This window comes from Aythya fuligula, chromosome 6, assembly GCF_009819795.1.
Source record: "Aythya fuligula isolate bAytFul2 chromosome 6, bAytFul2.pri, whole genome shotgun sequence".
NCBI lineage: Eukaryota > Metazoa > Chordata > Aves > Anseriformes > Anatidae > Aythya > Aythya fuligula.
The window spans coordinates 25,245,968-25,259,909 of NC_045564.1; the positions used below are offsets into that span (position 1 = coordinate 25,245,968).

The 13,942-nt window shown below is 42.4% G+C and overlaps 1 protein-coding gene across 1 annotated transcript; it reads right to left on the reverse strand.

The window, feature by feature from the left end:
- Positions 1-1,918: 1,918 nt before the first annotated feature.
- On the reverse strand, positions 1,919-13,581 carry EAF2 (ELL associated factor 2). The gene is made up of 6 exons (XM_032190270.1): positions 13,476-13,581; positions 12,474-12,568; positions 11,661-11,797; positions 10,805-10,950; positions 7,176-7,442; positions 1,919-2,686 (listed from the first exon to the last, which is right to left on the reverse strand). The coding sequence occupies exons 1-6, from the start codon at positions 13,579-13,581 to the stop codon at positions 2,640-2,642; spliced, it is 798 nt and encodes a 265-aa protein (XP_032046161.1). The 3' UTR covers positions 1,919-2,639.
- Positions 13,582-13,942: the final 361 nt, after the last annotated feature.

A 13,942-nucleotide genomic window follows, 5' to 3' on the forward strand; every position in this document is an offset into this window, starting at 1 on the left:
TACAGTACTTTTTTCTTCACACATTTAAGGTCTGTTATCTTTTTTCCCCTTATCTCTATAGGAACTCTGTTCCAGAATCTTATCTCCAGCCCTAATATTTAGAGGGAACCTTTCCTGAATTATTATCACAACCGTGTGTTTAACAAAATACACCCATTTAAGTCACAAAGTCACATACTTATTTAGACTGGGTAGTGACTGACTGGCATCTAATCACTTTGCAGTGCTGTACAAAAGCTTAACTGAAGCTCTTCCCATCCTAGAAAGCTTCTAGCTTGAAGACCAAATCCTAAAGATAGCATAGGCTTATTTACAGCCCTGAGTCTCAAGAACTTGGAAAGCTGCTTTACCCCCAGAGCTATATTTAAGCACCTGTATACATGTGAGTTCAATTATGCATCAAATACAGGTAGGCTGCACTTGCCAGGGTTGTTTTTTGTTTGTTTGTTTGTTTTTTATCGTTGTAGGCTTTTTTTTCCTCCTCTCTTCTGAGGGAGAGGTGATTATAATACATGAATACAGACACTTGCTCTGTGATTTAGATCCTAGCCTGGTCAGTGCTTCCACACACCTGCTTCTTCGCATGCACCCCAAACGCATAAATGCTCAGAAAAATCAGTGGCATTCTGGCTGGCATTAGATTTTAGCATTGGCCTAAAAGAAAGCTTTCATGCAAGCCATCAGGGACAGGGGGAAGCTGAAAAGAAGACATTTCACTTTAGGACACTGATTTATCATGAGTCTCTTTCTATTTAGTACTCAGGGCTGCTCCTAAGATCCCTTGTAACACATCTCAGAGGTCCTCATGCCACAGAGCAGACTTTATTAACAGCAGGTGCCAAGAACCAAGCAGTCTGGTAGAGCTCCCCCAGCAGCAGTTATAATGCATCAGAGAACTCAATCTCAAAAAAGTTTGAGGAATCTTTATCTACACAGCATCCTGTCTTGAAGTCACCCCTTAGCCCTTTTCTTCTCAAAGACCTGCTTATCCATGGTCATTAACTTGAGCTTTTTACTTTTAGTACAAGCAGTTTTGCTTCTTATGATCCCAACTTTAGGAAGCTGGGACACTATAAAGCTGTTACCGGGTGTAGGCCATGGCCAAGTGCCATAGTTTGAGGGTAGAATGCGCTAGGTGGGGAAGGATGAGGAAGCAGCACTTCCAATATTTCATTCCTGCCCTGTGGTAAGGGGCAGACATTTGGCTTCAGTCTGTCTAGAATAAGTATGGGCTGGTACTACCAGCAGTTGGGAGAATGAGCCAGTCTAGTACCATCTATTGTATACGCTGAATATGCATGTCATGTCTTCACATTCAGGCTTACATGTAGAATGCAATCTTCATGATTTAGACACAGATGTGTGATCCAGTCACTGCAATCTAGAAAGTGAGACTTCTGAGCAAGACTGAGCAGATTTATCTCATCAGAATTCATCCCACGGATACTTCCCATTGTTAGTTAGGAAACTGCTCAGCAGTGAACTTCAGCATTAAATTTTTACCCTTACCTGGGGTTCACAAATTCAAATGTGGGGAAAAAAAGACCAAGCAAACACCTTCTCTTCTGTAGCACAGTATCACTTACCCACTGCATCTGGATATAATCCTCTATAAACGTTCATTTACACACTGGTATCACTAAACTTTCAAGACGCTCTTACCTGGACTTGTCCCAATGTATGGAACAGCAATAAACACCCAAGTCTTGCATGCTTGGTGGGGAGTGCTTATTAGCTACCAATTTTACTATTACTTTTTTTTGCCTGACCCTTTCAGTGGCATGCCTACTGTAAGTAGAATGTGGAGTTCTTAACCAGTAAAAAAACAAATCAGACAAAATGATAAATATTGCTTTATTAAATTACTTTTATACTTCTACAAAGAAAAATTTCTGATTTCCGTTATAGAATTACATGAAGAAAAATCATTGCTGTCTCCACAGTTATCTAAATTTAGATACAAAAAGGTTGTAAAAAGACCGGCCTATTCAAGTTACATTAAAAAAAGGCAGAGAATAGACAAGTTCCCTCAGGAATCTTGAGGCTCAGAAATATAAAGTCCTATAATACAATGAAATTAAGGATTCAGCAATGTGTTGAACAATTGTAAACTATAACTGCACTAGTGGACCACATTATTCAGCAGTTTCCTTAAAGGTATGAACTGTGAACTGAACAAAAAGTGTAGCTGACACAGCAGACCTCATTTAGTTGCTCTCCCTTTTACACCCTCCAAGTTAAAGCTGTAAGATCAGCATTCAACATTTAAATGATAGGAAGGAAACTTGCCTCCATAAATATCAGAAATTCCTCCATTTCATAAACTATTTATATAAAGTAACTAGCTGTTACAAATCAGTTTCAAGTAAAACAGGTGGCTGAGGCAAAATAATCAAAATCAGATCATACACAATTTTACTGTAAATACAGTAATTTGAAAGGTAAACACATAACCATAGCACTGACAACGTATCAATGCTGCTGTGTTATAGACACGATGTGTCAGTAGAAAATTAGGATGTCTTTATTATCAAAATCGAGGACATTCATTCCAGTCTCTGGTAATTTAATCTTAGTGCAAAACAGATGCTAAGACATATTTAGCAAAAAAGGTGATATGTTTAAGGCCAAAACTTTGTTCAGTCATCACTATCGCTTCCAGATTCACTCAGCTGCAAGTCATTTCCTAAAGAAAAAAAAAAGAGAGAAAGAGAGTCATCGTATTAGTCATTTTCAAGGAAACACTTTTCTTCTTTCGAGATTTTTCCCCTTTACCGATTAAAGGCTTACAAAAACTAATACCAGGCAGGCTGAGAGAAAATAAATAGGTGTCGATCCTAACTCCTCGGTGACAGAGCCTTAGAGACCACATTTCTACAATTTTAGAATCTTAGCAGGAAAGACATTAGCATATTTGCCACAAAAGCATTTAATACCACTGGATAACAACAGATGACACCTAGCTATCCTTGCTAGCCACATTTTCATGTTTCATAAATGGGAACACTGCTGGTGAATGCAGCCTTACCAAAAAAAAAAAAAAAAGTAGGTGTGTTTTTGTTTGTTTTTTTTTTAAACTTCTGAACGCACTCAGCTGTGCTGGAAAACAAAGTGATGTCTCAATCAAGAGCAGCAGTTCTTTGATGTACCTTTTAAAGATGTATCAGTGACCTACTATTTCAAACAGGTTTTGGAACAAGCGAACAAACAAAACATCAAAAGCAATTTTACCCAGCACTTTAATTTGGAGGCTATATATATATTTCAAAATGGGAAAGCAAGAAGAAAGACTACATTGTGCTCGCAATGGCTACCCATAAGCTTAGTGGGGTGGGAGTGAAGGAATCTTTCCAGGATCATAGATAATTAACAACAAAAAAATCAGCAGCATGCTATAGAGAATCTACATCGTATCAGCAGTTTCCCACATATTTTAAGAATTTCTTCCAGCTAGTATGCTTTTCTTCACCCCTCCCTTGCCAAACAGCCATGAAAAAAAAAAAGAATGCATCTCTTTCATTGAACAGAAGTGGCCTAAAAACAAATAAAATGACTAAAGCTGAGTAGGCACTGTATTTTTACATGCTCTTTCCTCAGCTACAGCACCCTTCACAGATCACTTTTGCAGATGGATAAAAGAACAACCTCAACAGGGTAAAACCAGCGAGACATTCAGATCATATCTTTTATTATCAAGCATATCATTTCTGCCAGAACACTGAAGTCTTTAACATGGCTGCATTTAGCCTTCCTTTGTTTTCCACTATGTCATCACTAAAGCTTTGAAAGTGGTACATGAAGCTCTGCAACAAAGCAGAAAACACTGTTTATATAAGACAAGAAGAGTGAAGATGGCTCTTTCCAGCAATCCATGAAGTACTACAGTAGTCTTTTTTTTTCCCAATCCTAAAAAACAAAACATTTACAGCCATATTATTTTATATTAAAAAAATTTTGAAAGACATACGATACGGTCAAGAACAATTCAGGACAACACATTATCCTGAGAAATAATATTTGAAGGCAAATAATGGCATTAGCAAATTAAACTTACGCATTTATCACTCAAAGGAAAACAAGCAAAGAGTTCTTGGAACTCCCAACCCTATTATTCACTACCTGCTCTGGGAGATGGCTGGAGTAAGAACAAGAAGATAACCTTCCAAAGAGTGACTCTGCAGCCTTCTAAAGTTATTTCAACATAGTTAATAAAAATTACACAAACTGTGTAACACTAGCCAAAAATACCAGCGCTTGTGAAAACCAGCAGATGGGAAAAGCCAGTACTTCGAGTTCCAGAGTTAGAAGTAATGCATTGGGATATATTTCAGGGTTATGAAAATGGGCCAGAAAGTTTCCCTCTCCCTAAAAAACACCTTCAGAGAGGTGGCAAAACAACAGAGCCTGCAGTCGGGAGTTTTCAGGTGGATTTGGTGCAAGAATAGAAATTTCATTTAGCTAGGGCTCTGAAGAAGCATCTATGCTCAACTGTACTTTGCAGGCAGCAATAAAGTGGGGGAAAAATGTGAATTCAGTCTTCCACAGTGCCAACTGCTTATTAGCAATATCAGTTTACCACAGAATGGTTTGGGTTGGAAGGGACTTCATAGATCATCCAATTCCAACCCCTCTGCCCTAATCTGATGAAAGAGATTATACTGCAAATTATGTTTCCTAAACTTTTAGATCAGTGGCTGTAAAATATTTAATTGAATTCATGAGTTTCCCTGTCCCCAATAACTTGCGTAAGAGCGATCGGTGTTTCACAGATCTCATTACACCAACACCACAGAAATACAAAGCAAGTTTCATGACCAGCTGCTGTACCAGCACCAACTATCAAAAGAAGTGAAGTTGTATTGAGTGCTGTGTACATAAAACTCTGCCCCAGAAGAGTCTGTGTTGATTTTTCTTGGGAAATAAAGCCTTATTTAGCTTTTACTTCAACTAAAAGTCAACAAAGCAACATATGATCAAATATCTACAAAGAAGAGATTCATCAGTGCTACCATTTACAAACTGTTCTAAGGCAAGTCGTGAGCTTAAATGATCAGCTTCTGACAGGAGGAGGGAAGAATCCAGATTTTGGGGGAGGACCTTGCTGCTGAAGGTGAGGGGCAGCTTTGAGTCCTACCTCCTCAGGAATCCAGATGATGTACATCTGACAGAAGTATTTGGTTACCGTGCCCTAGGACACCACCTCCTGTGTCTTCCAAGTTCCACAAAAGCTCAGCTGTATGATTTCTACGTGTAAGATGAAACTCTTCTCCCTAACCCTTCCCGCAGCCTTCTGCCTGCACGCAGCAAGCCAAAGGAGAACTTCACTAATTACCCAGCACAGCCCTGATTCTGCAGAGGTGCACAAAAACAGTCACGCACAGAAGCGGACCAACCTCCAACAGGATTAGACAAGCAAACTGCTTGTGCTGACATTTGTTGCTTCAATATTTTCATTTTTGTAAAACATTTGAGATGGAAGAGATGACCGCACAGGACCCCAACAGAGAACTCCTGCCATTCAAGCTGGAACCATGAGCTATTCATTTATATTCCCCAGGTTTTGCTGTTATTTTCCCTCTCCTGCCAAATTTCCTCAACAAGCGAGCTGGAGAAACATTCTCCTTGGAAGTGGTTTTTTTTTGGTCTTTGTCTAGTTGAAGTAGGTTTTAAATGTTAAAAGTACTCAAGTTATGAACAGATTTTTTAAGCAGTAAATAGATCTGTAACCATGACAGAAGTAAATGGAATTAAGAATTAAATATCTGTGCAAGACAGACAAGCCCAAGGCTCGATGCTACAAAGGTTCCACCACAAGCACCATCAAGTCACCATCTCCCCCCATAATAGCTTTGATGTTGTCATGTTTTATGCAGCATTTTCTCACTATGACTGTTGAAACTAGAGGAGTTGGCCACCTGTACTTGTGAGTTTGTTTCTCAGTTGAAGTTCTGTCAGCTGGGATTTTGTCACTGGGGATAGAGCTTAATCTCGTTTTCATAACAGCTTTAAATAAAGCATGAAGAACGGGAAATCTCATTTGTGAGTAAGGGTTGAAATAAATGGCATGCTGAAGTTATGCAAATTATGAGCATGAAGACATTGTTCTTCACAGTGACAGTAAAATGAAGACAATGTTTAGTTCTTTACCCATGAAGTCACAAGACCTTTCCATCTGATCTTATCTGTTAATGCAGTACACAAATAACCAGCACAGATATTTGAGTATTTAAATACTAGCTACAAAAAACACCAAACCTGTTCATGCTATCATTAAGCACTGAAGTGAAAGCAGACTTGCCAGAGTCTAGAATGTCAGTATAATCAGTTTACATATAAAAGATAAACCCTGAAGTTCTTAAACAGCACACCAGGCTTTATGGGAATCTCTTCATGTTGTGACCCCGCAGCTAGGCATCTAATTAAAGATGTACTCACTTTCAAAGCATCACCATAGCTGAATACTCACAGCTTCTACATCTGAACACTCTGATTTAGGTAGCAAACTTAAGACCCCACCTACTGTTCTCACCCCTCCTTCTCTGTCCAGACTCTCCTCTCTTTGGACTACACCGAGCATCCAATTCCAAGCTGCACAGCGACCACCTGAACAACATAGCAGCTCCTCTTCGTATCACATTTTTAGTTCGTTGAATTGGTGGAGTAAGATAGCATCACCTGAAAGCAAACCATCTCCTCACTTACACACAGAGGAGAGTTCGTTCTGCTATGCTGTCTGGTGGAACAGTGCCATGAATAATAGTAACTAAAGTAGCTAAGAATATACTATCTCTTCTGTAATTCCAAGTTCTGCCAGCGTAGTATCTTTCCCGTAGTTTTAACCAAGAAATTATAAGCATATGTTCTGGGAGTGCCCTGTTAGCTCAAGTATTTTCATTACAAAATTACTGTTCTGCAGTCCCAATGTATATAGCTGGGAGGAAGCCAGGAAGGCTTAGGAAATATTTTCAACTACCTCAGCTTTAATTTAGTATCTCCTGGGACCAAGAGCCTTCTAGTCCAGTGCCTAATTCAGACCTCTGCTGAACAATCAAACCCTAGCATCACTTCCCACAGTTTTAATTATAACAGAGACATACTTAAAAACAATATGGTTTCCTTTCAGCATCTCGATGTCTGGAATTGTGTACTAAGAAAAGAACAGCCTTTGTACTTACGTAGTGTATTCATCATATGACCACTGCTCTCTTGGGATCTGTTATGACTGGCATCTTTGTCAGGGACAGCCTGTTGTGGTATGGCAGACACAGTAGGCTGTGGCTGCAAATACGGCATGGACAGAGGAAGAGAGGGCTTCGCTTCCTCGTCTTCAGAATCACTGGAACTATTTTCACTACTGGACGAAGAGGATGAAGAACTTTTAGAGTCAGACGAACTGTCAGAGCTGCTCAGCTGGTCCATGATACTGGCTTCTGCCTTTAGCTCTGTGAACGATACAATTTGTTTCTCAGTTAGCAGGCATCATAGTTGAAATATAAGAAAGATTAAAAAAAATAACAAAAATCAACAACAAAAATCAGGTACGTCAGTCAACACATTACAGCAACTCAAGAACAAAAACACTGCAGAAAACTCCAGAACAAAGAAAAGGGTACAAGCAAACATCTAGCCTGTCATGTGGTTGTCTTCCCCCAGAGCTTGGGCATTTTCTCCCTTTCAAGCCAAGCATTAGAACAAGAGTAACTGTGCACCCAAATGCTAACACCACATTAGCCTTTAATTTCTGCAGCTGGCAAGTCTTCTGTATTTTCCTCAGCACCCTGAAGATGCCTTTCACTGAGTAAGCACTACAGTTACAATCACACAGATAAGTTAGCAGCAAGACGTCTGGAGCTGCACCCAAAATGCCTCCCAGCAGTTCAGCAGAGCAACCAACGCGCGTGGACATTACGACATTTTGCTGAAAATGCAAAGCACACAGGATATCCAAGGGAGCCATTTACAGTTTGCTATTAGGAAAATTTCACCAAATCCTTACTCTCTTTATAGACTTGTGAAAAAAATAAAGCTAGAACAAGAGAAAGACAAGAAATACTGGAAGTTAACACATCAGTCTGACTCAAATTGCATTCTTGGCAAAAAACTCACCTGACTCTAATATTTAGGATGGCATGACTGGTTAGGTTGTGTTGCACAGTATGCATTTCTGATATATAGTAGCTGAAGTGCCACACAGAGAGAGTTATGTTTTGCAGAAACTGGACACAATAATTACACAAAACATGGGTGCTGCTGAGGGAAGAAATCTGAAACAGACCACCGAACCCTGCTGGATTGAGATTTTATACAGCAACTTGAAGAGTTATCCAGAGTGCAGAAGTTCATCATCACACAAAACCGTAGCTACCCAGCCAGTTGCTAAGACAGCCCTACAAGCACTCAGAATACTTCAGGAACAGCTTTGATATAGCAGACATGAAAAGCAAATAGGAGGGGACCTCATCTCGCTTCAAATCTCCCCAATACAGAAGAACAGGTTGAAGATGAAAGTGATCGAGAAGAAAGATTGTTCAGAACTTAATCAAGTGAAGAAAGGAGAACAAAAGAATAAACTTCAACACAAACTTCCATGAAGCCTCCTAATTCTGTGTTATCAAAGGCCAGTCTAAAGGAAAAAAGGTGTTCAGGAAAACTGGAATAGCGTGGCTGTAAGTACAAGGAAAAACTAACCTGATGCCAAGGAAGAACAGAAAGTACAATAAGGCACCATATTGGCCAACTGACTCGAACACAAGGAAAAAAGAGGTAAAAAGCTGGAAGCATCCTGCAGCTAGTAAGGGATGTAGAAGAGAACATAAGCTGATAAATCAAGCTAGAAAAGCTAAGGTGAAAATTAGGATGCAGCTAGCACAAAGATCAAGAAGTCACTTCAAAATTAGTTCTAGAGGACTGATCTACCACCCAGCTGGGGCCATAAGCTCATCAAAATGTAACCCAAATCCTATGCACTTAATGCCTCTTCCTCCCTGCTCTCACCTGTGACCAGTAATAAAGGAAAAAGCTTCAAGCAAAAGACTAGCAATTAATACCAAAAACTGAGGAATGGGATCTTTGCCTGGAATTTTGAAAGAACTTAATTCTCACAGAAAACTTAAATATTTTCAGTAAGGGAAAGAAGGGCTATACATACACCGGAGGACAAATGCAGAATGACCTTCCCCCCGCCCCAGAAAATGAAGATAGTAACAAGTTCAAAGCAGTGTACTTAAACAGGAATAGTCAGTTACACAACCACAGGATGAAGCATGATTAAGCAGGCAACACTTCTGAAGAGCCTGCGAGTTACAGTGGGTCGCTGAGCACAGTCCTGCTGTATCGTGCTGGTGCAGAAATGGCAAGCATTAAACTGGGACGCGATCCTATTTGGTCTTTTCGTATGAAAATACATACTGCCTGTCAAACATTCATCTTACTCGACTCAGCACTGCTAAAACCTTAGATAAAACTAACTCATTTTGGGCGCTACACTTTAAGTTTTTGGACTAGTTGGAAGACAGGAGAGTGACAATGATTCAGGGATCTAGAAAACTTAGCTTCTAAGGAAAGACTGAACCAGCTGGCATCACTTTGCACAAAGAATCAGAAAGCCATAGCAGCTATTGAGCACCTGAAGCACTGCTTAAAAGCAGCAGAACAATCTGGCCTATACCTGCATGATTAATATTAAAGTAGCAATGGACTTACTGTCAGATTTCATTTATTAGGAATAACCTGAACTTTAAGGAGAGCAAAACTTGGATTAGATGCCAGAGGGAACACATGATCTGTCACCAGAGAGCTCAAAGAGCACATTAAAAAATATGTTAGAAATCTGACTTTAGGACAGAATGATGGTCTAGATGACCTTAAAAGGTCCCTATCAGCCCTGTTTTTCAGTTACTCTGCATTCTTTAGTAACCATCAAAATCAGACTGGCAGTACAAAAGAGTTTGATGTGTTTTGGCAGCCACTTTGGTGCCTTGCAACGTTCAACACTCCCACTCCCCCCAAAACAACCAAACACCAAGAAAAAGCATCATTTTATCCCAGGCACTCAGGTTCTTTGTCTTTGCAACTCAGGATGCATCCTAGTACTCTTCTGTAGTATAAAAATTTCTGGCCAGAGTTTAAGCCCCAAATGAAAAAAATCTTTATAATGACACATCTGAGAAACCTGCTTAAAGGAATTCAAAGCATCTCGGGAGATAGACATCAATTCTGATCAATGAAACTGCCACCTGGTCGTATTTCTCTAGCAAGTAATTACCACCTGCCATTTCCCTTGTCCTCCAAAGTAACAAGGCCTGCTCCTAAACAAAACACGAGTGTCTCACCAAACCAGTGTCTCAAGAATGCCGTACACAGCACTGTTCAAGGGTTGATTTATGCAGGCTTTTAGCTGTCTTTTCCACTTGAACATCATCTTTCACAAGTCCCATCCGGTAATTTACAGTTGGAGATGTAAAGCACCACAGCCTGTATGTTTGCTGAGCGCAGAGCACAGAACGAGGAGCGATGTCAGAACGGGAAGCGACTGGCTTGGTTTTGGGTTTCTGGGCTGCAAAACTACATGCTCGGTTAAAGAAGCAGCAGAAGAAAATCTATAAGACAGCAGTGAAACCCATTAGCTGAACAGTCCACCTGATTTTTAACCTTAGTAAGTCTCAAATACTCCTCAGTTATCATTTGAGCCAGAGCAATCACTTCCATACACTGATAAAGTGCTTATATAGTCAGCTTCTGGGACAAACCTCCTCTAAAAAACAAAGCTTGGCTCTTAAAAACTAATTGCTAATTAAGAGCTTACCTCGTTCAATGTCATCCATAGGAGAAGACAGAAACATCTTTTCTTTTGGCGGAGAATTTTTAACGTTGTTTGGAGTCTTGGTTGCATGTCGCATTTGCTGCTGTTGCTGCTCGATACGAGACTGGACCTTGCTGCTTCCTTCAGCTCTGTGTGAAAAAATAAAATCAAGTTACTCTAGATGACAAGACGCAAGGAAAAAGGCAGGAATACTGTACCTTAAGTTACAGAATTATTTGTCTCACGCTTTTCTAAATAGCATCAGTAGATTTCTAAGTATATTATTTTACTGGCATGTAATTAGATTTATTTTATTTTTAAATACGGTGCCAATAATTTGTAAACTCTTTGTTAGTTGATTTGTTATAATACCCAGCTACCCAGGAACACTTCATAGCAATTCTGCTGAAAGCAAGTTCTGTGGATTCAGCAGCAGAGAAAAAATAACAAACACGTATGGGGAAAAAAAACAAGCCACTACCATTACTGAAAACAGTCAATTAAAAAAAAAATTGCAAGTCAGGATAACTACTGACTACTGGAAGTAGGGAAACTACTTTTCCAAAGAGATTTTTTTTCTCCTCTGTGTTCATCAGGTAATTGTTACCACCTCTTAATAACAAGACATCTTTTAGTCAAAGAAAAAAATCCTATTTCTTCCGCTGGTCAGCACTCAGAAGCTGCAAAGTCAGTGTGTTGAGCAGAGGCCTTTTACCCTGCTGAAGAAGGCTGGGGACCTTCTAAAAATGCTGCTTTGATAAGAACAGTCATGGGCTGCAGCATCACACAATGTAGACCTAGGAACAAACTGATTTTCGTAATGATTAAAGGATAGCTGCTGCTCCTGTAAATCACCCACCTCGTTTTTTTCACAGTGATGTTGCTGCTGAGTTTCTCTAGGCGACATTCTCCAGTGTCATGATTGATAATTAAGATACATTCTTTTAGGTAAGGCTTCTTTGAGCCCTTGAACACAGTCACTGGTGGAGTTGAGCCCTGTTAAGTCAGAAGAGCCCAGCGAGTGTTACTACTGCAGTCTTTTTTTTGTTATCATAAACAGAAAGCAATCCATTAGTGATGACAAGTTCATTATAAGTAATCACTGCTAGCTTTTAAAAACTTTATCAGTGAATTCAAATTAAACTCATCCCAGCCAAAAGCAGCTGGTGACTGACTGGAGAGGGATTTCACCTGGCTTAGCTGAGCATTTAATCAGTTTCACACTTATTTCCAAAGGAGAGCACGCTCACTGTAGGGCTCCTTTTACCAAGAGGGGTTTCAGTAATCACATCAGCAGAGCAGTAAAGCATGGCAGGTAGTAAATTTTCCCTTTCCAGTCTTTCCTGCTTTAGAACTGCACTACAGCAGTAAATACCAAGGGGAAACTTGCAGTGCCAACATCCACACGAAGCTCTGCTGTGTACGCAACACTTCAGGGTCATCCTACAGCATATTTCCAATGCAGTGAGTACACTTAAAGCTACAGCACAGCTGCCCAACCTGTAGGTCCTCTGCAACTTCACTCTTTTAGAGCAATTATTTTTATACTCTAAGTGTTACACTGTCAGCTGTGAAACAGCATTAAAGCTTCATCTCCTTCTGTACTCGGCACGTATTTATTACAAAGTCAGCCCTCCCCCTATGCCTGCCATGCCTCAGCCACCCCACTCACCTCGATATTTGGCAACGTTATCGTCACCTGTTCCCCCTTGCCAACCTCCAGGTCTCCTTCACAGGATGTATCGATAGACGCAGGCTTAAAGTCATCTAAAGAGACAAACCAACTTGGTTATTTGCAGGCTTTTCAGCAATCTTATAAACGCAGACACCTTCTGAGCAATAGAGCGCTTGGAGGCTATTAAGCTAAAACCTTTTTTTTGCTAGCGTGTCATCTGCCATTCCCCCGAACAAATCACTCCACAAGTCAGCAGAACTCTGGGGCAAGCTGGTTTCTCTCCCTGTTCAGTGTAAACGCTAACTACCACCTTCCCGATAAAATTAGGAGAGTGCTTTTGGGTGTTAATGGACAGAAAGCTGAACTAGCCCTGTTCTACTGCAGAAGATAAATCCTCCCTTCCTTCCAGCAAAGCAGTAAGTAGCTCTCGAAAGGAGCTACTCCCCCCCTCTGCTCTGCTCCTGTGAGACCCTCCTGGAGCCCTGCATTCAGCACCAGAAGGACGGGGACCTGCTGGAGCCCCTCTGCTGTGGGGTCAGGCTGGGGGAGCTGGGGCTGTGCAGCCTGGAGAAGAGAAGGCTCCGGGGAGAGCCTACAGCAGCCTGCCAGTGCCTAAAGGGGGCTGCAGGAAAGCTCAGGAGGGGCTTGAGATTAGGTATAGAGAAAAAACTCTTCCCTCAGAGGGTGGCGAGGCCCTGGCACGTCTAAAATCAGTGGAAACGCACAGAACGCCGCGAGTTGCCAGCCCCACTGCCTGGTTTCACTACATGGGGCTGCACCTCGGCACGGCCCCATAGGGAAAGGGCTGAAGCAGAGCCCAAACCCTCACTGGGAATGAGGCAGGGTGCTGGCTGGCAGCTCCAGCAGCGGGTGGGTGACGCTTTGGGCCGCCTTCGGGACCCCGCTCCCCGCTGTCACCCAGCGCCCCCCCAGCCCCATAACCCGCCCCAGAGCCTCCCCCGGTACCACGGGGGCCGAGCCGAGCCCCGGCGCGCTCACAGCGGACAGTGTGGAAGGCGCAGCGCGGCTGCTTCTCGAAGGTCTCGCCCAGCTTCAGCACCCGCTCCTTGGGCTCCAGGAGCGGCGGCGGGGCCGCGCCGTTCATGGCGGGGGGGGGGCAGCGCTCACACCATGCCCGGCACCGCCACCGCCACCGGGACCCGCACCGGGACCGGGACCGGGACCGCCACCGCCGCACAGCCCCGGCGCCGCGGGGGCGGGGCCTCGCCGCCGCCCGGCCACGCCCCCTCCGCGCCGAGGCCACGCCCCATCTCACTCTAAGCCACGCCCCCTCTCGGCTCGCTGCCGGCCTATCCCCCGCCAGCCGGCAAGGGGATATGCAAATGAGACCCCTCCTCCTTCTCTCTGATTGGCGCGGGGCGGCCGCGACCACGCGGCGGGGAGGTGGAGGGGGGTGCCGCGGGGTCACAGCGGGCGGGGCCGCGCTCACGCCCCCTTCACCCCCT